General features: G+C 39.6%; 1 protein-coding gene across 1 annotated transcript in view; it reads left to right on the forward strand.

The window, feature by feature from the left end:
• Positions 1-12572, forward strand: part of LOC309568874 (vomeronasal type-2 receptor 26-like) — a gene marked incomplete at its 5' end in the record, with an annotated part of 96804 nt that extends 84232 nt beyond the window's left edge. Inside the window, 2 exons of the mRNA XM_082274658.1 lie at positions 2585-2708; positions 11635-12572. Of these exons, the coding sequence (XP_082130784.1) occupies positions 2585-2708; positions 11635-12539 (1029 nt within the window). The 3' untranslated portion in view covers positions 12540-12572. The remainder of the gene's footprint in view (positions 1-2584; positions 2709-11634) is intronic.
• Positions 12573-23318: the final 10746 nt, after the last annotated feature.

A 23318-nucleotide genomic window follows, 5' to 3' on the forward strand; every position in this document is an offset into this window, starting at 1 on the left:
TAGGGTCGCAATCAACTGTTTTTGCCCCTAATTTTTTTTTTTCGTATTGCAATGCGCAATACAACTGTATGCAATGGGTGTATCTCACTGTAACATATGCGGACAGGGCCGCAATCAACTTTTTTGGTCCCCTAAATAGTTTTTTTATTGCAAGGCGCAATACAACAGAATGCAATGGGTGTATCTTACTGTAACATATGCAGACAGGGCCGCAATCAACTGTTTTGGCCCCTAATTTTTTTTTATTGCAATGCGCAATACAACAGTATGCAATGGGTGTATCTCACAGTAACATATGCGGACAGGGCCGCAATAAACTCTTTTGTCCCCTAAATCATTTTTTTTATTGCAAGGCACAATACAACTGTATGCAATGGGTGTATCTCTCTGTAACATATGCAGACAGGGCCGCAATCAACTGTTTTTGCCCCTAAATGTTTTTTTTTTTTTAATTGCAATGCGCAATACAACAGTATGCAATGGGTGTATCTCACTGTAACATATGCAGACAGGGCCGCAATCAACTTTTTTTTCCCCTAAATGTTTTTTTTTTTATTGCAATGCGCAATACAACAGTATGCAATGGGTGTATCTCACTGTAATGTATGAATGAAAATCTGATAAATAATTGTCCCCTTAATTTGTGCTTGTTGAATAGCAGATTTGAAATGCAGTGTCTGTCTAAACGCTGAAAGTCACAGTAAAATATGAAGGAAAAACATTTTTTTCTTTTTAAAATGCAGACACATATGCACTGAGTTTGCAGGAAATGCCCGCTACACACCGCACGCCTAACAAGTTGGATACTGTTGTTGTTCTATTCCGCTATTGAATTTTAAAAAAAACCCATTTGAATGAATAACTGAAAAATATATTTTTTTTACCCTAAATACCGTAAAAGAATTATTTTCCCCTCATATTGGCCACTACACACCGCACGCCTAACAGGTTGGATACTGTTGTTGTTTTATTCCGCTATTGAATAATAAAAAAAAAAAAAAAACATTTGAATGAAAAACTGAAAAATAATTATTTTCCCCTCACATTGGTGCTTTTTGAAGAGCAGGTTAGAAAAGCGGACCTGAACAAAATAACGGGGTGGGCAACTACATGGCAGATGAGGTTCAATGTTGATAAATGTAAAGTAATGCACTTGGGGGCCAGAAACCAGAAAGCAAGCTACTCACTAGGGGGGGAACCTCTGGGTGAGTCTAGGATGGAAAAGGACTTGGGGGTACTGGTAGACAACAAGCTTGGCAGTGGCATGCAATGCCAAGCCGCCGGAAGCAAAGCCAACAGAATACTGGGATGTATAAAAAAGGGGATTCACTCCAGAAATAAAGAGATTATTCTCCCACTCTACAAGACTCTGGTCCGGCCACATCTGGAGTATGCTGTCCAGTTCTGGGCACCGGTCCTCAGGAAGGATTTGCTGGAATTGGAGAGAGTCCAGAGAAGGGCAACAAAAATAATTAGGGGAATGGAGGACATCAGCTATGAGGAAAGACTACAAGCACTGAACCTTTTCTCTCTGGAGAAAAGACGATTGAGGGGGGGATATGATATCAATGTACAAATACTGTACTGGTGACCCGAGCATAAGGAACAAACTATTCAGAGAAAGGAGATACAATAAGACACGTGGCCACTCACTAAAACTTGAGGAAAGGCGGTTTAACATTAAAGTGCGTAAGGGGTTCTTCACTGTAAGAACGGTAAGGATGTGGAATTCTCTTCCACAAGCAGTGGTATCAGCAGGGAGCATTGATAGTTTCAAAAAACTATTAGATGGACACCTTAAAGACCACAACATACAGGGGTATACAATGTACAACATACAGGGGTATACAATGTACAACATACAGGGGTATACAATGTACGGTTAAAAGCAAACACACACACACGCATCATAGGTTGAACTGGATGGACTGATGTCTTTTTTCAACCTCACTAACTATGTAACTATGTCTGTATAAAGACTGTATGTCAAAGTTAAATATGAAGTAAAACATTTTTTTTCTTTTTTAAATCCAGATTAAGCACACACATGTCCGGGTTTGGGTCCGGGTACCGAATACCCAAAAGTCCGGTACGAACACGAACAAAACAGTCCGGGTTTGCTCAACACTAGTGGCAATCAGATAAATGTTACTGTTCACTTTAATTTCTGCAAGATATGCTAAATGACGCGACTTATTGGATATATCGTATTTTCAGTGTGATATTGTTCTATGTTTGACATTTGTTTACATTGTTTTACTACAAGTTTTTTCAATAAAATTTATATGATGGGGAAAAAAAAATTAAATCTTATTCCTAAGATAGATAGATAGATGGATAGATAGATAGATAGATAGATAGATAGATAGATAGATAGATAGATAGATAGATAGATAGATAGATAGATAGATAGATAGATAGATAGATAGATAGATAGATAGATAGATAGATAGATAGATAGATAGATAGATAGACAGACAGATAGATAGATAATACCAAACTTTGAAAAATATTGATTTTATTATTATATTTGTACATATTAATGTATTTTATTAAGAAATAACGTTTCCTATTATTTGTTGAGGTTCCTAAGTCTCAGTGCAATGAGAAGTGTCTTCCTGGATATCGTAAAGCCCCTAAAGAAGTAATCCACACATGCTGCTACAATTGTGTTCCATGTGCCAAAGGAGAAATTTCCAACATAACAGGTTAGAGTGTGTTACTTGTCGTATCGGTGTAACTAAACCATAAAAATTATAATCTTGCTGGAATATATTAGAAATTAAAAATTTACTTTTATTTAATAACAATTCTTTTAATATTACGTTTTTGAAAAGGCATCACAACAGTGTTTATTACAGTTTTTATGATAATATTAAAATATAATATAAAATAATAATAAATAATAATAATAATAATAATAATAATAATAATAATAATAATAATAATAATAATAATAATAATATAAAAAAAATATATATATGAAGTAAAAAGTAAAATCACTTAAACTTACCCTGTTCACATACAGCTTAGTGATTTTTCATAAATGAGTAAAAATATTTTTTCTTTTTGTGCAAAAGAATGGGCTGCCGTGCAAATGCACCCCTGACACAAAGAGTCGCATACATGTGAGCCAGGGCTGAATTCCAGAAAAAAAAAAAAGATAAATATTTAGCTAAGCACTAAGTTGACACCCAAATCAATTTATTTAGAAGGTAAAACACTTACATCAACTCTGAAGTAACAGGCATAGATATCATCCCAACCTCTCCAAAGGTGATCACCGAGGCACTCAAAGCGCAATAACGCTGGAAATATTTACAAAATTAAACTGTTACCATATCGGATGGATTGTTTTTATCCATGTATACATTTTTAATGAATAATGTTGTGAATGAAATCTCTCTTTTGATTTTAACAAGTTGAGTGTTCACTCTTTTCTGGAGTTATGTGTGGGACTTTAACCAGAAGATTTTCCCCCTTAATGACCAGGCCATATTTTGAGATTTGTCACTTTTTTTTTTTGAAAAAAAAAAAAAACAATATTTTTCACATTTTTCTATATGACATTCTCAAAAAAAAATATTAAAAATCAACATTTTTTAACATTTTAGGCCAGTTTGTTTTCGGCTACATATTTTGGTAAAAAAAAATCGCAATAAGCGTATTTTAAATGGTTTGCGCATTTAACTACAGGAAAGATTTATCTCATGTATTATTTTTTTTACTAGTAATGGTGGCGATCTGCGATTTTTAGTGGGACTGCGACATTGTGACGGACAGATCGGACCCCTAACTCAGTGGTTCTCAATTCCGGTCCTCGGGACCCACCAACAGGCCAGGTTTGCAAGATAACTAAATTACATCACAGGTGATCTCATTTGCTGCTCAGTGATTGCAGTATTCTAGTCTGCATCCCCCAAGGTAATACTTAAAATCTGGCCTGTTAGTGGGTCCCGAGGACCGGAATTGAGAACCACTGCCCTAACTGACATTTTTGACACTTTTGGGGAGGGACCAGTAACATTACTGCAGTAATCAGTGCTAAAAATATGCACTGTCACTGTAATAATGACACTGGCAGGGAAGGGGTTAACATTATGGATGATCAAAGTGTTAAATGTGAACTTAGGGGAGTGATTCTAACTGTGGGGGGGGGGGTGGCTTGTGAAATGATCATAGAGACCTGTGATCCTATTTAGAAGGGGCTCTATGATCATTCCAGGGAGAAGAACGGTCAGATGTGTTTACAACAGCTGACCGTTCTTCTATCTCAGCAGGGAGCGATCGTTGGTGTCAGGCGGCTGCATCGGCTTCCCCCCTAGCCTCCCGAGAGCGAGCGTCATACATGTACGGCGCTTTGCCTGGGAGGGGCTGCCTGCCACAGTACATCTGCAGCAGGCGGTCCTAAAGTGGTTAACAAGTTGAGTGTTCACTCTTTCGGGAGTTATGTGGGGCACTTTAAACTCCTTCTGCTCTACTTTTTTTGGGGGGGTTTCTAAATTGTTAATATCACATAATTAAATGACATAAAAATGTCTGTTCAACTAACCAAATAGAAATGTGTTCAATAGTTCAAAACATGGGTGAGGATTTACTACAACTGGTGCACAGAATTTGGTGCAGCTGTACATGATCAGCTTTTAACTTCAGCTTACGTAGTGGGGCCCTTTCACACATACGGACCATTCATTTCATCAGTTCAGTCTCGTCAAAATGGATGAAGTATTCATCAGATTTTCATCTATTTTTTCATCCATTTTTCATCTGTTTTTCATCCATCTTTCATCCGTTTTTCATCCATTTCTCATCCCTTTTTCATCCATTTTTCATCCGCTTTTCATCAGTTTTTCATCCATTTTTCATCCATTTTTCATCAGTATTTCATCCATTTTTCCTTAGTTTTTCATCTGTTTTTCATCCATTTTTTATCAGTTTTTCATCCATTTTTCATCCGTTTTTCATCTATTTTTCATCCGTTTTTCGTCAGTTTTTCATCCATTTTTCATTTGCTTTTCATCAGTTTTTCATCAGTTTTTCATCTGCTTTTCATCCATTTTTCATCTGCTTTTCATCCATTTTTCATCTGTTTTTCATCCATTTTTCATCCGTTTTTCATCCGTTTTTTTTTAACGGAAAAAAATAGGGCTTTCATCCATAAAAAAAATGGATATTGATGGAAGGGGATGAAAACAGATGTAAATGGATGATCATCCGCTGTCATCCATTTTTCCATAGGAATTCATTGATGTCTGTTTTTCATCCATCTATGGATGGATGAAAAATGGACAAATGGTCCATATGTGTGAAAGGGGCCTTAGTCAGGTTGAAAAAAAAGCGGTAAAAACAAAAAACGGTAAAGAAAACCCAACCATACAATCCCATATACACAATCCTATACCCGCAGTTGATCCAGAGGAAGGCGAACAACCCCAGCAAAGCATGATCCAAATTGCTACAGCAGGTGAAAAAAAATTCCTTCCTGATCCCCCGAGAGGCAATCAGATATTCCCTGGATGCACTTTACCTATAAATATTAGTTCTAGGGATTGACCGATTATCTGCAAAGCCGATATATCGGGGGGCCGATATGTACTTTCCCCGATATATCGGAATCGGGGTTACCGATATTGCCGATATTTCAGGAAAGTGCTTGTATCGGAGTGATACCTGCAGCTAGAGGGATCACCCCGGTACCGGCGTCCATAGCCAACGGTCGGCTGTCTTGTAATGACGACCGATGTGGCTGAGAAGCCGCTCGGCTGTCATTACAAGGAGCAGGATGGGACGTCCCCCCTCCCGCCGACTTCCGTGGCTCACCCGGGTCTCCCGTCCCACCTGGAGACCCGGCCAACCAGGACACAGGGAGCTGTGACTCAGCTTGGTTGCCCCCCATAGCAAGCTTCTTGCGGTGGGGGCACTCAACAGGGGGGAGGGGCCAGGAGAGCCGAAGAGGGACCCGACAAGAGGAGGATCCGGGCTGCTCTGTGCAAAACGACTGAACAGAGCAGGTACGTATAACATATTTTTTATTTAGAAAATAAAAAATCAATACTTTACAATCACTTTAACCTTCCTAGCGGTATTCCCGAGCGTGGCTCGGGGTTAAATTTTAGAGCCAAAAGCGGTAACCCAGAGCCACACTCGGGGTACCGCTAGGAAGATCGCTGGATCCTGAAAGCGGGGTTACTTACCTTGTCACCGGGATCCATCGATGTGTCCCGGGGGTGTCTAGTGGCTGATCTTCCTCCCGATCCTCTCCGTGCCCCGGCTTCCATCTCCTGCGACGTGACGTTCGCAGGGGAGTGGAACCGGCGGCAAATTCAAATGTAAAACACACCAAACACACTGATACAATTCAAAATAAAAAAATCACATTAGTTTGCCCCCCAGTGCCCTTTCCTGCAGTTTTACTGTACGTTGTATGTATGTGTATATATATATATTGTGACAGGAAGTCAGCTAAATCTGGGAATGTAGTCACAGGAAGGAGATACATTTCCACCTGATTTAGAAAGTCCATTAATTAATTTAGGGTGTTGGCTACAGAGCTAGCCAGCAGGAAGTTGAAAGGCCTTCACCTGTTCAGAATGAGGGAGTTAAGGCTCTATAATTTGTTCAGAGAAAGTCCTATTGTTTGCTGCCTCCAGAAGCTGCATCCTGAAGCCATGTGGGCTGGGAGCAGGAGGACAGTCAGCGTGTGCCTCCCGACAGGATGTGTGGGCCTGGGAGAAGACCCCCCGGAGTGATGTGTGCCCGGGACGGTAACCAAGGGTGAATACGTCTCAAAGGTGAGAAGACGAACTGTTGATGTGAAAGAAACAAAAGGACTGTGTTGCCCTGTGAAGCTATTATAAAAGGACTATTGAGTGTCCACTGTGGGACAAGGAAGTCTGCCCGACGGTAGGTTGGAGACAGACACTTAGGCAGGTTCCAGTTGTGAGAAGGTAGCCGCCCACAGAGGCAAGGATTTATTTTCTGTTTTATTTTATTTTGGATGTTTTTCTGCATACAGCCTGGTGAAGAAAACACCATTTAATAAACCACACTGTTTGTTTGCAAGCACTTGTCGGCTACCTCTCTGGGAAAACGCACCCCCCAAGGGGTCATCCACACCCGCCACCGAGCTAATCCCTCACATATGGTGGAGGTATGCAGTGGGCATAAGCAGAGATCCCTGCAAGGAAGTGCAAATGTTTGATGAACTTTATCTGGTGCATGAGATTGCACAATCTATGTGTGCAGGAGAGAAGATCCTGACAGAAAAAAAAAACATGTGTTAAAGAGACAGTGGTCTGAAAATTTTTTGCTGGACTGTGAAAAATTTGTTTGTGGAGTTATTGAAGATGGGGCGTTCAAAACGCCTGAAGAATGCAAAGATAGATGAAATGAGAGACCGGATTCTATGGATGGAGGGGATGTTACCGTCTGAACCAGCCCCATCCATGCCTAAAGAGAGTCTACTAAAGAGGAAGGTTGTTGTCCCTAGCAACACTGATGAAACTGCTATGGAGACGCAGTGTGCTCAGATGAAAAGTAAGCTCAAAATGGAGGAGATGTTGAAACAACTGATTATATCAAATACAGCTCAACAGCAGGCAAATGCAGCTCAACAGCAGGCAAATGCGGATTTTCAGCGGAGCTTTGCAGCTCAACAAAAGGCTCATCAAGAGAGCATGGCAGGCTGGAAACAGAGACGCCAGCAGCCAATGGAGGCCATCGGTTTGGAGGAAACCGAGTATGTGTGCAGGGCTGAGTTGGATGCCTTGCAACGGAAAATGGAAGAAAAGGAACAAGCCTTGGAATTGCTTAAAATGGAGCATAGAAACTTGCAGGAAACGAATGAACTACTCAAGTCTCATGTGTCACAGTGGGAAGAATCCACTGCTCTTCTTTTGGTCGAGTTGCAAAAACGCAGAGAGACTATAATGGAGAAAGATACCATCCTCATGGAAAAGGAAAGTGAAATTCAGACTTTGCAGAAGCAAAGTATGGCTGATATGTTGGAGTTGCGTAATCAGCTGGAAAAAAGTCTTCAGTCTTTGGGAGCTACAAAAATAGACCTGCAGGAGTCGCAGGAACAGAATGTTGCTCTGAAAGCGACATTGTCTCTCAGCGACAAAGAGAAAAGTGAAAGAGAGGCTAAATTACTGAGTACTGTGTATGAGCTCACTACTTTGAGCAATGTGGTAGATGAATTACGTGCAGACTGTGAAAGTTGGAAAGGTGAAGCCCAACGTTTCCAGCAGCAGTTAAAGGAGAAAGAAGCCTGTGTGGCAGAATTACAGTCTCATTCCCAGAAACTAGCCAATGAGGTTAAGGCTCTTATGCAGGGAAAAGGAGATTGTGAACATAAGAGGGAAAAAGTAGAGGCACAGCTTCTGGAATCGCAAGTCAAGGTGTCAGAAGGTGACCGATTGTGTGCTAAGCTGTCAGAGAAGGCAAACCGACTGCAGGTTGAGTTGGACAATGTTACAAATCAGCTTTCTCAAGCAGACAGAAAATCTAGAGAAATTGCGGAAGATTTTTCTATCTTGGAATCGCAGCTGCAAGACACGCAGGAACTCTTACAGGAAGAGAGGTGTCAAAGGCTAAGTTTTAGCACAAAGCTCAAACAAATGGAAGATGAGAAAAATGGCTTCCTGGAACAATTAAAAGAGGAGGCGGAAGCAAAGAAAAACCTATCAGAGCAAGTCGCAACATTGCAAGCTCAGATAGCGGATATGAAAAAACGCATGGAAGAAAGCGTTGGTTCATTACAGTGTGTTGAAGATGTGAAAAAGAAGTTTGATCAGATGCTTGGTGAAGAGAAGACTGTGTCTGCAAAATATGCAGAAGAACGCGCCCGTGCAGAAACGGAGGTGCGTGATAACGAGAGCAAAGCCCTGTTCTTGGCTCGCTCTTTGGAGGAAGCTCTAGAGTGTAAGGCTGAACTAGAAAGTGTTGACAAACAGCTGCGTACAGAAATTGAAGAATTGGTCAGCTCCAAGGATGATGTTGTGAAAAGAGTTCAGGAGCTAGAAAAGTCTAAGCGAGCCTTAGAACAGCAAGTAGAAGAGATGAAGATTCCGTTGCAGGAACTGGAAGAGGAATTCCAGGCAACAGAGGATCTGTCCCAAAGAGGGGATAGTGTGCCTGATGCAGTTTTTAAAAGGATCAGAGTTTTGGGGTCTGTCCTGAGTGAGCCTCAGAAATGTGATGACATGTGGCTTGAATCACCCCTGTGGAATAAACCGTTCCTTCAAAAACTTCAGCAAACAAAGGAGCTGAGTAAGAAATGTGATGATTTCTCAGTTCAGGCTGAAAACCTAGTGGGGAAAACTAAGGCTGTTGGTGAAAACGTGAAGCAAATGAATAAGTGCCTTTCAGGGAGTGTTTCCAAAATGGAACTGGTGAAAGACGGGTGGCAGAAGTTTGATCGTGATCTTGAGATGCATTCCATGTGGAATTCAGATAGAGAAAAAGAACTAGGTGACCTTGAGCGGTCAAATAGTTCAGCAGAAAGTGCATTGAAGAAACCTGTAAAAGAATGTGTTGCAGTTCCATGCTTCTTCACTGATGCAGAGAGGAGGTCTATAATGGATACCACCCAGATCGCTGGGTTCAACTGTGTTGTTGCCTTTGACCCCTATGTTGGTGGAAGGAAAGTTGATGATGTTCTGGTTGGCTTCTTCTGTGAAGAGTTTGGCAAGAAATATAAACTGAATATCAAATCAAATAGTAGGCCTTTACTGCGACTCGCTCAGGAGGGCGAAAAGTTTAAGAAGTTGATGAGTGCAAATGCTTCAGATCTGCCTATGAATATGAAATGTTTGAATGATATTGATATCTCTGGGAAAAGGAACAGGGGTCACTTTGAAGAAATGTGTGACAGCCTGTTGTCTCAATTGGAAAATCCTCTGCACAGCATCTTAGAGCAAGCAAAGCTCAAGAAGGAAGATCATTCCCTTTTACAACAAAAAGTCAATGATTGTGTACAGCTGTATGGAGAGGCAACTCAAGTTACAGAGGGATGTCAAGAGTCCCTACTTGGAACAAAGCTTAGTGAAGCAAAGGTTCTCAAAGTTTTGTGGAAAACATTTATGGATTGCAGAGAGAGGCGTCTTAAGAATGTTGAAGACATTAAGACTAGCCCAATTGAGTTGCCTATGGATCACGGTCCTCCGTGGTGGATTGGACAGACGGTTATGAGGGACAAGCTGTCTGACATTTATGAGAAAGCTGTCAATGAAGATGACAGAAACGAGAAGGAGCGAAATGATGCCAAAAATGCAGTTGAAGAATGTGTATATGAGATGAGAGACAAACTGTGTGGCATTTATGAGAAATCCGTCAATGAAGATGACAAAACAGTTTCATCCGGAAGCTTGAGGATAATAGGAGGCTTATCAGTGAGTCAGCAGTGCTTGACACATGCGTGCCTGGAAATCTGTGTCCCAACCCTAGGGTTGAAACAAGAGGGGGGGGTATGTGACAGGAAGTCAGCTAAATCTGGGAATGTAGTCACAGGAAGGAGATACATTTCCACCTGATTTAGAAAGTCCATTAATTAATTTAGGGTGTTGGCTACAGAGCTAGCCAGCAGGAAGTTGAAAGGCCTTCACCTGTTCAGAATGAGGGAGTTAAGGCTCTATAATTTGTTCAGAGAAAGTCCTATTGTTTGCTGCCTCCAGAAGCTGCACCCTGAAGCCATGTGGGCTGGGAGCAGGAGGACAGTCAGCGTGTGCCTCCCGACAGGATGTGTGGGCCTGGGAGAAGACCCCCCCGGAGTGATGTGTGCCCGGGACGGTAACCAAGGGTGAATACGTCTCAAAGGTGAGAAGACGAACTGTTGATGTGAAAGAAACAAAAGGACTGTGTTGCCCTGTGAAGCTATTATAAAAGGACTATTGAGTGTCCGCTGTAGGACAAGGAAGTCTGCCCGACGGTAGGTTGGAGACAGACACTTAGGCAGGTTCCAGTTGTGAGAAGGTAGCCGCCCACAGAGGCAAGGATTTATTTTCTGTTTTATTTTATTTTGGATGTTTTGCTGCATACAGCCTGGTGAAGAAAACACCATTTAATAAACCACACTGTTTGTTTGCAAGCACTTGTCGGCTACCTCTCTGGGAAAACGCACCCCCCAAGGGGTCATCCACACCCGCCACCGAGCTAATCCCTCACAATATATACACATACTTTAACTTATTTATAGTTTTTTACTATATTATAATTTATGATCTTGTGTTTCAAACTTTATCATACCCAATATGTTATAAAGAAATAAAGAAGAACGCACAGTAAAGAAAAATCATATTTAAACAGTTGGTTTGGGCTGTTCATTCTTAAGAATTACATGCAAAATAATGGTACCGCTTTCAGCACCTAAAATCCGAATGAATCATAACGCCAGGGAGGTTAAGCTATTGATCCAAACAAATCACACCACTAAACTAAATCTTAGTCAGAGTAAGACATTGCCCCCATTCTGCATATTTGTTCCAGTCAGAGATCAATAAGGCACCAAAATCATTGGACCAGCATGACATGCAGTCTACAAGATTTTTTTTTTGTTTGTTTCAAAATTTAAGATTGATAATGATAGCCAAATTATTTCTCCAATGAGAGACATCATTGTGAATTTTTTTTTTTCAGACAGTGACATTTGCCATCGTTGTCCTGATGAAGAGTGGCCGGACAAGAAAAAAATGACATGTATTCCCAAGACACACGAGTTTCTGTCATATGAAAATGATGAGCTGGTTTTAGTTTTATCATCAGTAGCCGTATTCCTTTGTGTCGTAACTTTAGCTGTATTTCAAAGTCTGATTTGTTATTGGGATACACCCATTGTGAAAGCCAATAACCGGACTGTGAGCTTCATCCTCCTGATCTCCATCTTACTGAGCTTCCTCTGTGTCTTCTTGTTCCTCGGACGTCCCGTGGATATAACCTGCATACTGAGACAAAGTTTATTTGGAATCTTCTTCTCTATCGCTGTCTCTTCTGTTCTGGCCAAGACTATCATGGTCTACATTGCCTTTAAAGCCTCCAAACCCGGCAGTGTATGGACAAAGTGGGTGGGAGTTAAAGTAGCTAATTGTGTAGCTCTGACCTGTTCCTCTGTCCAAGTTCTGATCTGTGTTATTTGGCTGTCAGTGTCTCCTCCCTACCAAGAGTATGACATGGACTCCTATCCTGGGAAGATCATCATTCAGTGTAATGAAGGGTCAGTTATCGGGTTCTACTCTATGTTGGGTTATATGGGGTTTCTGGCAGCTGTGAGTTTTGTTCTGGCTTTCATGGTGAGGACATTACCGGACAGTTTTAATGAAGCCAAGTACATCACCTTCAGCATGCTGGTGTTCTGCAGTGTCTGGATTGCCATGATCCCGGCCTATCTGAGCACCAAAGGGAAATACATGGTGGCAGTGGAGATATTCACCATATTGGCCTCTAGTGCTGGAATATTGAGCTGTATATTTTTTCCAAAATTGTATGTTCTGATGGTTAAACCTTACCTCAACTCCAGAAATTTTGTTCTGCAGACAAACCATTAGTATAATTTAATGTAAACATTATTTAGTGAAATATATTGCCTATCAAAAATAATAATTGGGTAAAATATCTAATTTGTCTTTAATGTTACAGAAAGAACCATTTATGGAGAGCTGTGTGTACGACACATAATTAAAATAACAATAGTATAATAAAACTATTTTTGCACCAGAAATAGACTGTTATTTCATTTGCACAGTAAAAAATGTAATGCTATTCACCCAAGCGGTTATTGTTGGTAATAATCTGGCATGCTGCAGTCACATTCACCCTCTTTAGATTCAGGAAAATGCAACAGTCAGTGAAGAGCCATCAAATATCACTTGTGCAGTAGCTGTATATTTTTTAGTAGTCAATTTTTAAAGTGTTTCTAAGCTGAAAAATATTTAACGAATATATATTGCAAAATTCCAGTCCTTAAATATGGTGGCTGCATTTTTTTTTATTATTAATTAAAAAATATTATAAATAATTATTTATTATTTTTTATTATTCATCAAATATCACTTGTGCAGTAGCTGTATATTTTCTAGTAGTCGATTTTTAAAGTGTATCTAAGCTCAATAATATTTTATGAATATATATTGCAAAATTCCAGTCCTTAAATATGGTGGCTGCATTTTTCTTTTTATTATTATTAATTAAAAAATATTATAAATAATTATTTATTATTTATTTTTTATCTGGTGATCATTCAAATAACACTGTTCCTGTCCCTAGGATAGGTTCAAACTTTATTTGGCATTTGGGAGCTGTGTGTACGACACATAATTAAAATAACAATATTATAATAAAACTATTTTTGCACCAGAAATAGACTGTTATTTCATTTGCACAGTAAAAAATGTAATGCTATTCACCCCAAGCGGTTATTTTTGGTAATAATCTGGCATGCTGCAGTCACATTCATCCTCTTTAGAATCAGGAAAATGCAACAGTCAGTGAAGAGCCATCAAATATCACTTGTGCAGTAGCTGTATATTTTTTAGTGGTCGATTTTTAAAGTGTATCTAAGCTCAAAAATATTTAAAGAATATATATTGCAAAATTCCAGTCCTTAAATATGGTGGCTGCATTTTTTTTTTATTATTAATTAAAACATATTATAAATAATGATTTATTCTTTTTTATTATTAATCAAATATCACTTGTGCAGTAGCTGTATATTTTTTAGTAGTCAATTTTTAAAGTGTTTCTAAGCTGAAAAATATTTAACGAATATATATTGCAAAATTCCAGTCCTTAAATATGGTGGCTGCATTTTTTTTTTATTATTAATTAAAACATATTATAAATAATGATTTATTCTTTTTTATTATTAATCAAATATCACTTGTGCAGTAGCTGTATATTTTTTAGTAGTCGATTTTTAAAGTGTATCTAAGCTCAAAAATATTTATCGAATATATATTTCAAAATTCCAGTCCTTAAATATGGTGGCTGCATTTTTTTTTTTTATTATTATTAATTAAAAAATATTATAAATAATTATTTATTATTTTTTATTAATTCTTTATTTTTTTTCATCTTGTGATCCTTCAAATAACACTGTTGCTGTCCCTAGGATAGGTTCATTCAGCTGTATCTATGGATAAAGTCATGCTCGGCACCAAACCTAGACTTAAAACATGTGTGCCTTTGTTATCTACCCTACATGAAGCAAAGTAACAAGATGTTAGGAACCTGAACATGTTCTGGTTGAACTGTGATCCTTTGACCTGAATGGTGTAGTTCTGAGGGTCTCCCAGCAGCTAGCAGATCCCCAGAAATAGTCTGCACCTGATGCTGGCTGTTGAGAAGATATTTCAGATCCCCAGAAATAGTCTGCACCTGATGCTGGCTGTTGAGAAGATATTTAGCTCCTCCTATAGAATCTCTCATTGCCTCAGCATTGTGCTTGTGTATCCGTGTTCTCTGTTCCTGGTAACCTGTAATCCTGATCTGCCTGCTTGTATCTGCTACCAATCACCTACTCCCTATTCTGGCCAATTCCTGACCCACTATTCCTTGCTTTGAGGTCTGATCTTGCTCTATTCCATCCTGCCTGATGTGTGTATATAGATTAGTTGATTAGTTTAGGTACGTTTTCTTGTGTTTTGTTTTAGTTGGATTCGCTTTCACCGGTTAGGTTCACTTTTTAATAGGTTTCCTGGTTTCATAATTTAGCAAAAAAAAAAAAAAAAAAGAAAAACCTCTTGTGGCCATTAGAAACCAAGAGACAGAGAAGCTTACCTTGTATTCAGATAATTAACATGAAAAACAGATGCGGTATTCAATGGACTGGAACACCAGCCATGAAACCACCAAAATATGGGACTTTAAAGGTGTATGGTAGTGGCACAGACAGAGCAAACAAAAATTAGTTAAAATTGAATTTTATTGTTATTTAACATTGTGGATTAAAAAAGATACAGTAATTGTACCCAAACATTAATGGTCAAATACATAAGACAAACATTACAGTAGGTATACAGATGAATACTACGTTCATTGTAAGCCGAGGAGATGCAGGGGGTCATGCTTAGCCCGGTCCAGCATTGGTTTGGCCTTTCAAGGCACTCACTACCCCGCATCCATCTGGGACCCCTGGGGGGAGGTCTGGCACCACGTTATACGCACGTCCAGCCATGCAGTTTACAGTTGCTTTGCCTTTGTTTATTACGTTTTGGTAAGTTTGAAATGCTTATCTGTATGTATATGTTCCAAATGCTAACGTATTGATCTGGATTTCGTGCGTTTATATGCGCATATGAATACTATTAACATTCTTATTTATTAGTATTTAGAGCCACTGCGAGAGGTCACAAGTCACTTGGTCCCTGATGAAGCCAATGAAATGGTGAAACATGTAGGACCCCGGTGACCCCCTGCATCTCCTCGGCTTACAATGAACGTAGTATTCATCTGTATACCTACTGTAATGTTTGTCTTATGTATTTGACCATTAATGTTTGGGTACAATTACTGTATCTTTTTTAATCCACAATGTTAAATAACAATAAAATTCAATTTTAACTCATTTTTGTTTGCGCTGTCTGTGCCACTACCATACACCTTTAAAGTCCCATATTTTGGTGGTTTCATGGCTGGTGTTCCAGTCCATTGAATACCGCATCTGTTTTTCATGTTCTTACTAGGGATGTGGTGGTTTTGGTTGGCTTTAGGTGCAACTTTGTCAGTCACCCAATTTCATTTCTTTTGAACTTGTATTCAGATAATTAAATTAAGTATAAAGATTTTTAAGAGTCAGTGTTAAAGTAAATTTGGAACTGTGATCAGGCATAGAGAGCATGCTACACCACTCTCAATTTGTATTGCCTTGTCAATCAAAAATGTGAGGGGTGTACTTACTTTTGTGAGATACTGTATAGTTATATAAGACTACCCCTCTTCCAAGGCAGCCCAAAAAATAATGTATGTACCGTAGCGGAGTATAAAATGTGAGGACTACTTTACATGGCCCAAAACGAACGTCCATATTAAATTCTCAACCCGCTGGATGTGCGGTAATCCTGTATGTACCGTAGCGGAGTAAAAAAATGTGAGGACTACATAGTTAGTCAGGTTGAAAAAAGACACAAGTCCATCCGGTTCAACCATAAAAAAAAACAGTATTGAAAACCCAACCATACAATCCCATATACACAATCCTATACCCGCTGTTGATCCAGAGGAAGGTGAAAATAAACCCCAGCAAAGCATGATCCAATTTGCTACAGCAGGGGAAAAAAATTCCTTCCTGATCCCCCGAGAGGCAATTGGATATTCCCTGGATCAACTTTACCTAAAAAATTTTTTTTAGTACCCATTTATATTATGTACACTCAGGAAATAATCCAGGCCTTTTTTAAAGTAATCTAGTTGTCAAGATGAAAATATATCGAGGAATCTTAAAGACTTTTATATTATGTATTCATGTATCAGTATAGCAGTCTAGAGTCCCCTTTTAATCCCTGAATATATTTAAACATCGTAGTTTCAGAAATTCAGTCTTTAGTCTAATTATGTTGTCTTTATTATGAATATGTGTCAACTATAACATGAGATGTCCGGCCAAGAGAACTTCCCTAACTTTCCGGAATAACAGATAAACAAATATATATTGGCTTAGATAATTATAGTTCCAGTAACCGGCCATTAATTGCATATTATCCATCATTTTTAATTGTCATATACCCTTCCTGCTCCTAGAGCAAGATGACCAAGAACTTTGCTAAATAATCAACAAAGGCTGTATTATGGCTGTTTTATAGGATATTGTGTAATCTTGTATGACTATGTTTTTGGAACTATGCACGCCATAAGGTTTTACTGTGATAATTCCCTATAAAAGGATGTATCAAAAATGTATATGGCATCACAGTCTCTATTTCTGTATGAGATGTGGTCCTTGCGCATGTAATCTCAGTAAAGCTTACCTGAACAGATGCAAACCTGATTGGCGTAGATTATTTCATGGTTCAAGCTCAACATGAATTTAACATAGTGAGCTGGCCAGAACCACCTCTGGAGGGAGTCTATTCCACATTTTCACAGCTCTTACTGTGAAGAAACCTTTCCATATTTGAAGACGAAATCTGTTTTCCTCCAGGCGTAAGAAGGTGCCCCCTTGTCCTCTGTGTTGACCTTACAGTTAACAACTCAAACCCAAGTTCACTATATGGACCCCTTATGTATTTATACATTTTGATCATATCCCCCCCTTAATCTCCTCTTCTCAAGAGAGAATAAATTCAGTTCCTCTAATCTTTCCTCATAGCTGAGGTCCTCCATTCCTCTTATCAGTTTGGTTGCCCTTTTCTGCACTTTCTCCAGTTCCCCAATATCCTTTTTAAGAACTGGTGCCCAAAACTGAACTGCATATTCCAGATGAGGTCTTACTAATGATTTGTACAGGGGCAAAATTACATCTCTCTCTCTGGAGTCCACTTTACGTGGCCCAAAACGAATGTCCCAATTGAATCTATTTTGGAATAAGGGTGTAACATAACAAAATGTGGAGAAAGTGAAGCGCTTTGAATACTTTCCGGATGCACTGTATACAGTATCTCACAAAAGTGAGTACACCCCTCACATTTTTGTAAATATTTTATTCTATCTTTTCATGTGACAACACTGAAGAAATGACACTTTGCTACAATGTAAAGTAGTGAGTGTACAGCTTGTATAACAGTGTAAATTTGCTGTCCCCTCAAAATAACTCAACACACAGCCATTAATGTCTAAACCACTGGCAACAAAAGTGAGCACACCCCTAAGTGAAAATGTCCAAATTGGGCCCAATTAGCCATTTTCCCTCCCCGGTGTCATGTGACTTGTTAGTGTTACAAGGTCTCAGGTGTGAATGGGTAGCAGGTGTGTTAAATTTGGTGTTATCGCTCTCACTCTCTCATACTGGTCACTGGAAGTTCAACATGGCACCTCATGGCAAAGAACTCTCTGAGGATCTGAAAAAAAGAACTGTTGCTCTACACAAAGATGAAGTATAAAATAAAGGGTGCGCAAACCTTAGAAAATATTAGAGGCAGCACTAGAAAAGTGAATGATAAGTAGAAATGAAAAAGGTTAGTGCGCTTCCAAACATATATGTGCAAAAATAAACATACAACCAGTGTACATTGAAATCAATATTCAAATTTAATTTTTCCTCTGTAATATAATTACAGTTGCCTGCCAATGAGTGTCAGGTCCACAGACTGTACTGTGCCCACTGCCCACCACTCATATAGGGTGGCACAGCACCTTGCAGATAAAACATTAATGAAATTTTACCTCTGTAATATAATTGCAGTTGCCTGCCAGCGAGTGTCAGGTCCACAGACTGTACTGTGCCCACTACCCACCACTCATATAGGGTGGCACAGCACCTTGCAGATAAAAAAAAGTAATTTAATTTTTTCTCTGTAATATAATTGCAGTTGCCTGCCAGTGAGTGTCAGGTCCACAGACTGTACTGTGCTCACTGCAAATGGACTGTTTGCAGTTGTTTGCGGTGCATTAAACGGGGAGTTTGGTCTGTCAGAGTTTGGTCTGTCACTGTGAAGCGGGCGTAACCCTTACACTACCTGATCAATACAACATCATACCTGATCGTATTCACACACTGGATGTTTTAAAGCACGTTATTCCAAACAATTTAGGAATGTTAGGTGATTTATGCCCTTTATGGATTAAAACCCGACTCTGCGTCAACTACGTAATTTTCCATGGGAGTTTTTCCATGGATCACCCTCCGGCATGCCACAGTCCAGGTGTTAGTCCCCTTGAAACAACTTTTCCATCACTATTGTGGCCAGAAAGAGTCCCTGTGGGTTTTAAAATTCGCCTGCCTATTGAAGTTTATGGCGGTTCGCCCGGTTCACCCGTTCGCGAACATTTGTGGATGTTCGCGTTCGCCGTTCGCGAAAATAAAATTTTATGTTTGCGACAACTCTAGTCACCATACCTTTTCTTCTGATGAGACTTTTGCTGTAAAGTTTAATAACCCCTTTAATGCTTTTAAAAAAAAATGTTTTTTTTTTATTTGTTGCGTCCTCACAACATCTGGCCTGTTATTGTTGGACATTTCTGGGAACTCACATGGGGTTCGAACCCCATAATCCCTGAGTTCTTAATGCCACGCGATTACAGGCTTTCAAGTTTATATGATCCTTTATAACATCGCTAAGGATAGAGGTTCTATAACTGTAGTTTATTGTGGCACTGACCCTACACTCAATTTGTTCTCAATATGAGGTATATCAAAAGGTGTGGATGACAGTGGGCTAGTGTTAATATTGCTACTAGTTTCTAGCCTATAATGGCGGGGGGCTGGAGTGGATGTCATGCACTTCATTCTGTCCTGATGTGGAAATTTGTTCCACCCCTGGGCAGATTGAGGTCCCCCTCACAGGCGGTCACCTTTTTGGACCCCCAGGGAGAGAAAAGGATGGTCTTCCTGGGCCCGACATGGTTGGGGAGCCTCCACCTTTTCTTGTGGTTTTTCTTAGTTCTAATTTCTGTTTTTTTTTCTTATCTCTTGTATTAACTCTTTCCCTTTTCTTTAGGATACATACAATACTCAAAATCTTCTGGGACTCTTCCAAATCTCCAGTCATCAGGTTCCATGGTAAACAAGATCGCTCGAGCGGGGCATCAGGTTCTCACCCAGGGTGTAAGTCCTTTTTTGTTGGTGTGGTTGCTACCTCTCTGATCCATGTGTACTACAAATTGTAATGAAGCAGACTTATGTGTGGCCCTTTCACAATGTCCAGGGGTTAAACTCCCCGGTTAAGAGACAGAAAATAATCCAGCTATACCAGTCTCAAAGAATAGATGTGACGCTAATACAGGAAACTCATTTTCCTAAATCCTATATTCCATCCTTCCTACACCACAAATACCCCAACTTTTACAATGCTGAAAATAAAACACGAGGAGTGGCAGTTTGCTTCTCCAGACACTTAAATTCCTCTATGAATAAAGTCATAAAAGAACCTAATGGCCACTATATCCTAGTATCTGGCTCCATAGACAGAACTCCCTAAACTTTTATCTCATACTATTCCCCAAATAAAAACTAAGCACGCATTTTTGAATCAATGCATCAATCACTTAAATCTCACTTTGAAGGCATTGTGGTACTTGGAGGGGATACAAATATAGCCTTAGACCATTCCGTCGATAATTCATCGAGTGGTACTTCCAGATTCGGGCGTCCTCCTAGACAAAGCCTCAAAATAGCACAATCATTAATATTATGGGATTACCCGATATTTGGAGAGATCTTAATCCAGGTGTAAGGGATTATTTACATTTTCCGCTCCTCGCCAAACCCACGCCAGGATAGACCATATTTTTATTAAATCTTCTTCTATCCCCCACGCCTCCAAATCTAAAATTAGAAACACGGCACTATCAGATTATGCTTTAGTTTTACTATTTTTCAATCGACCATTAGGCTTCAAAAAACTATTCAGATGGCGTCTTAAGGAGGCCTTGTTGAGTGACCTAGTACAATGCACAATTATTGACAAAGCAATACAAGAGTTCTTCCAACTAAATGACACAGGGGATATCTCAGCCGACACCCACAAACCGGTGATTAGGGAGAAGATCATCTAGCTATCCTCCCAGGCAAAACGAGAATGTAAAATGGAGATTAACAAACTGACCAGTAATTTTCACTCTCTGAGTAAATGTCACCAGACTAACCCTACAACTGACACATTGAAACAATTAGATGCTGCCCATCTAGCCCTGAAATTAGCTCTTACCACAGCAGCAGAGAAAAATCTCAGATGGTCGGGGGAATGGTTTTGCTCACAAAAAATACAGGATAGGTACTAAACTGGCAGCCAAACTTTGTCCTAAACCTCGTCCCACGTCTTTCCCCAAAATTAGAACCAAATTGGGCCCACTCACTCAACACCCTCAAAAAATAATGGAAACCTTGCAAAATTATTACTCTAAACTATATACAGAAAATAATGCAATGGTTGACTCTAATTTAAAAAGTTTTCTGCAAGATATTCATCTCCCTAAATTAGCCTCAACTCATACTAAGATTCTAGAGGCTATTAAATCATTCAAGATACACTCAGCTCCAGGACCGGATGGCTTCTCAAATTGCTACTATCAAAAATTTGGCAACTCTCTAGCCCCATATTAAGCCCGGTTCTTCAATTCGCTCCAAAGTGAGTGTTGTTTGAACAGAGACCTAGCTCTTTCTAACAGCATACACAGTTTGCATGCTGTCAACTATCCTCCTATGTTCAAAAAACTAGAAGAAGATTCAAAATTCTGGTCTAAGACTGATTTATCTTGGCTGGGCAGAATCAATTCCATCAAAATGACGCTCTCACCCTGGATTCTTCACCTTTTCAGATCCCTACCTATCCCAATAAAGAGAACTCAAATAAACAATTTTCAATCCAAAATCATTTGCTTAGTCTGGGGAGATAGGGGCCATTGCTGCTCCAAAACCGTGCTATACAGACTGAAGATGGGGGGCCTAGCGCTACCCAACCTAGGTTTGTACAATCAGGCTGCACAATTGGCCCAGCTTTCTGTGATTTCCACTTGGGGTCCCAAGCCTCACTGAGTATCGATGGAAAAAAATGCAATCCCACGGAACACCATTGACTTCTTGATCTGGAGTCACCCAAAGCTTAGACCCCCTATATTGGGACCTACTCTGTAACACTCCATGGCTTTGTGTGACACTTTACACAAGCTTCCCTCCATAACCTCCACTACACCAGTGGTTCTCAACTCCGGTCCTCGGGACCCACTAACAGGCCAGATTTTAAGTATTACCTTGGGGGATGCAGACTAGAATACTGCAATCACTGAGAAGCAAATGAGATCACCTGTGATGTAATTTAGTTATCTTGCAAACCTGGCCTGTTGGTGGGTCCCGAGGACCGGATTTGAGAACCACTGCACTACACGTCCCTTAACTCATCTGTTTAATAACTCAAAATGTCTCCCTGGCATGAATTTTAAAGCGTTCCAATGGTGGCTGGACAAGGGCATCAATAGGATTGGTCATTTTTTTAACTCCACAGGACCTATCACACCAGAGTACTGTATAAGCAAATGAACATGCCCCCTTCTGAAAGATTTAGACTCTCTCAGATTTCCCATTTCCTCAATACTATCTGGACTAATAAACCTGAACCCCTGAGGCTAACTGCATATGAAAGGTGGTGTTCTAACATGATGGGTCAGAGAGGTGGTATCTCCGTCATTTACTTTTCTTTGGCAGAGACCCCATATAAACCCCCCTATGCCCAAATTTGGGAATCTGATTTGGAGGAAGTCATGGAGCCAGACACATGGTCCCAGTGTTGGCAACGATCATTCAGGGGCATCATGAATATCTCTTTGATCAAGGCTAATATTAAAATATTAACAAGATAGTACCGGGTTCCGACTAAACTAGCAAAAATGTTTCCAGGCACCAATCCCTTAGTTTTCGGAGGTTGTAGTCTCCCGGAAACTATGTTTCACACATACTGGTCCTGTCCCCGTATCAGGAACTTTTTAAACATAGCTTTTCATATGCTACGTAAGGTCACAGGAATAGTCACTTCACAAGACCCCAAAATAGCCCTCCTAAATAGGGATGGCTTTGCAGTTCGCCCGGCGGTTGGTTCGCAGCAAATTTTGCTTGTTCGCTACCCGCCAAATTTGCGAACACATGGTGTCGTTCGCAGAGATGTATAGTAACTAAGTAGAACTACTTCACTACTGTACTTAAGTACCGAAAGGCGGTATCTGTACTTCGCTAGAGTAGAATTTTTTTCTCCTACTTCCACTTTTACTTCACTACATTTTTTCAATGATTTCAATACTTCTACTCCGATATTTTTTTTGTGCTGCATAGTTACTCGTTACAATTATAAAAATTACCACTGCCAGAACAGTAGATGGCAGGTTTCATGAAGCTCAAAACATGTGTATTATCAGCGCATACGAAAATAAATGCTACTGTATGTATAAATAAAAGCTGCATTTGAAATAATAAAAAACAATATGATGTTCAAACTTTTGACTTCTTTCTTTAATAACTACATAACACAGTACTTGTACTTTTACTTTCAGTACTTGAGTAGCAATTTTTTTTTTCAAAACTACTGGTACTTTTTCTTTCAGTACTTGAGTAGCAAAATTAAAAAAAAAAAACTACTTGCAATACTTAAGTACAAAAAATGTTGAATACTTTAGTACTTCTACTCAAGTCACTTTTTGATCGAGCACTTCCACTTCTACTCAAGTCACTTTTTGATCGAGCACTT

This window comes from Pelophylax lessonae (assembly GCF_965119305.1).
Source record: "Pelophylax lessonae genome assembly, chromosome: 1".
Taxonomy (NCBI): Eukaryota; Metazoa; Chordata; class Amphibia; order Anura; family Ranidae; genus Pelophylax; species Pelophylax lessonae.